This window comes from Salvia splendens, chromosome 1 (genome assembly GCF_004379255.2).
Source record: "Salvia splendens isolate huo1 chromosome 1, SspV2, whole genome shotgun sequence".
Lineage (NCBI taxonomy): Eukaryota > Viridiplantae > Streptophyta > Magnoliopsida > Lamiales > Lamiaceae > Salvia > Salvia splendens.
This window is the reverse complement of record NC_056032.1, coordinates 26,834,773-26,836,593: the sequence shown is the minus strand read 5'-3', so window position 1 is coordinate 26,836,593 and position 1,821 is coordinate 26,834,773. Positions and strand designations below refer to the sequence as shown.

General features: G+C 49.5%; 1 protein-coding gene across 1 annotated transcript; it reads right to left on the bottom strand.

Annotated features, from left to right (window-relative positions):
* Positions 1-268: 268 nt before the first annotated feature.
* LOC121761199 lies at positions 269-1,544 on the bottom strand. The gene is made up of 3 exons (XM_042156850.1): positions 1,359-1,544; positions 702-1,000; positions 269-584 (listed from the first exon to the last, which is right to left on the bottom strand). Exons 1-3 carry the CDS (start codon positions 1,542-1,544, stop codon positions 269-271), a joined length of 801 nt encoding a protein of 266 aa, XP_042012784.1.
* Positions 1,545-1,821: the final 277 nt, after the last annotated feature.

The window sequence follows — 1,821 nt, the reverse complement described above, 5'->3', positions numbered from 1 at the left end:
CGCCGTTAGCTGGCTTCTTCATGGCTTCATCAATATTGAACGTGTACTGCTCTCCTTTGAAATCCAGGCTTATCGTCCCATTTTGGACGTCTATGATAGTGCTGGCTGTGGACAGGAACGGTCGTCCCAAAAGGACTCCACTCGACTCCTTTGTTGTGGGTTCCGTCATCTTGATTATGAAAAAATCAGCTGGGTATAGAAAGCTATTCACCTTAACAATCACATCTTCCAGAATTCCCTCTGGGTGAATACACGATCTATCGGCCAACTATATCATTATGTCAGTGTTGACGAGCTTTGCCGCTCCTAGCTTCCGATAAATGGAGTATGGCAGAACGTTGATTGATGCCCCCAAGTCACACATGGCGTGCTTTACTTGAATATCCCTGATCGCGATGGGGAGCGTGAACATTCCAGGGTCAGTCTTCTTGGAGGGGAGGTCGCTTCTCTGGATCACGACAGAGACATTTTTATCTGTAATTAGTCTCCCTTTCTCGTTGATTTTCCCCGCCAAGTAGTCTTTGACGAATTTACTAATCCAGGACTCTTTAACGCCGTCAAGAGTGGCACCTTCACCTCCACGTCTTTGAACATACTCGCCACATCAATCGTGGCATCTCTTTTTCTTGTCACCATCCCGCGGTACGGATATGGCTTAACTTTCTCAGCTTCCTCTATTTGATTTTCTTCCGAGGCTTCACCTTTCTACCTTTTCCTTGCCCTTTTCTTTCGCTTGATCCACTCTACTGGATCCTCCCTCTTTTCCATGGCTTGGTCCAGAATCAGTTGCTGGAGATATTACAGAATGGTTGGGGCCTTGGTAAACTTTCCCCGACCTTAGGGATATTTCACTAGTATTCTCACGACCAAGTGGTTGCACAGTGGCTGGAATTTTCCCTTCATTTCCCCTCAGCTCGCCCAGCGACATTGCAACATGATAAAGTTGTTTTGTCAGTATCTCCAACGCCGCCCGCTGCTCCTTTTTGGCCTCTTGGATTTCCTGCATCGCATCATTTGGATGGTACGGTACCAACATATTATTGTGGCAGCGTTGAGGTGTCGGTTGTATCTTTGATTCGGCGGTCCCCCACTATTGTTGGGCTGCGGGTAGGCAGATTGCCCGTAGTGTTCTTGCTGGTATTGCGGCTTGTTGTATTGTTGATTTCCCGGATGCTGATTTCCCCATTGGTATGGTGGAACATAGCTGACCATCTGGTTGTTTGGCTGCCTTCCCTGGTTGCTAAACTGAGGGACTTGGTATTGGTACCCCCATTCTCCTTCCTGTTGTCGGCTTGACCAGTTAGACTGTCCTCCACTTGACCACTTCCCTTGAGGTCCACTTGACCACCCTACCTGACCTCCCTGCATTCTATTTCCTCCAGTGTTTGGCCTATCCTGGATTCGAGCAGGCCAGTTGGGTTGCCCGTCACAGGGTTGTATCTGCTGTGTCGAGGGTGGTTAGCTTTGATTTCGATCACTCCATCTGAAGTTAGGGTGGTCTCTCCATGGAGTGTGTCTCTGTTTACCCTGGATCCAGTTGCCATTCGCATTCCAGTGGCCGACAGCATTCACTTGGGCTTGCGGCTCCGCCTCAGGGGGAAACTCGCAATAGTAATAATGATGCTCTTCTGGCGGAGGTGGTGGCGGCGCACACTGCGTCTATTTCGGTGCAGGTGGTGGAGGCGGTCTGGCTTTCTCCACTGCCTCAAGCAGTTTCTTCTCCATTTGCTCAAATCGAGCCTCCCACTTTTCATCATTGCGCGCCTCTGCTACATGCACTGCCCCTCTTCTATACTATCCTCGAGATGTCTCGTAACAGTG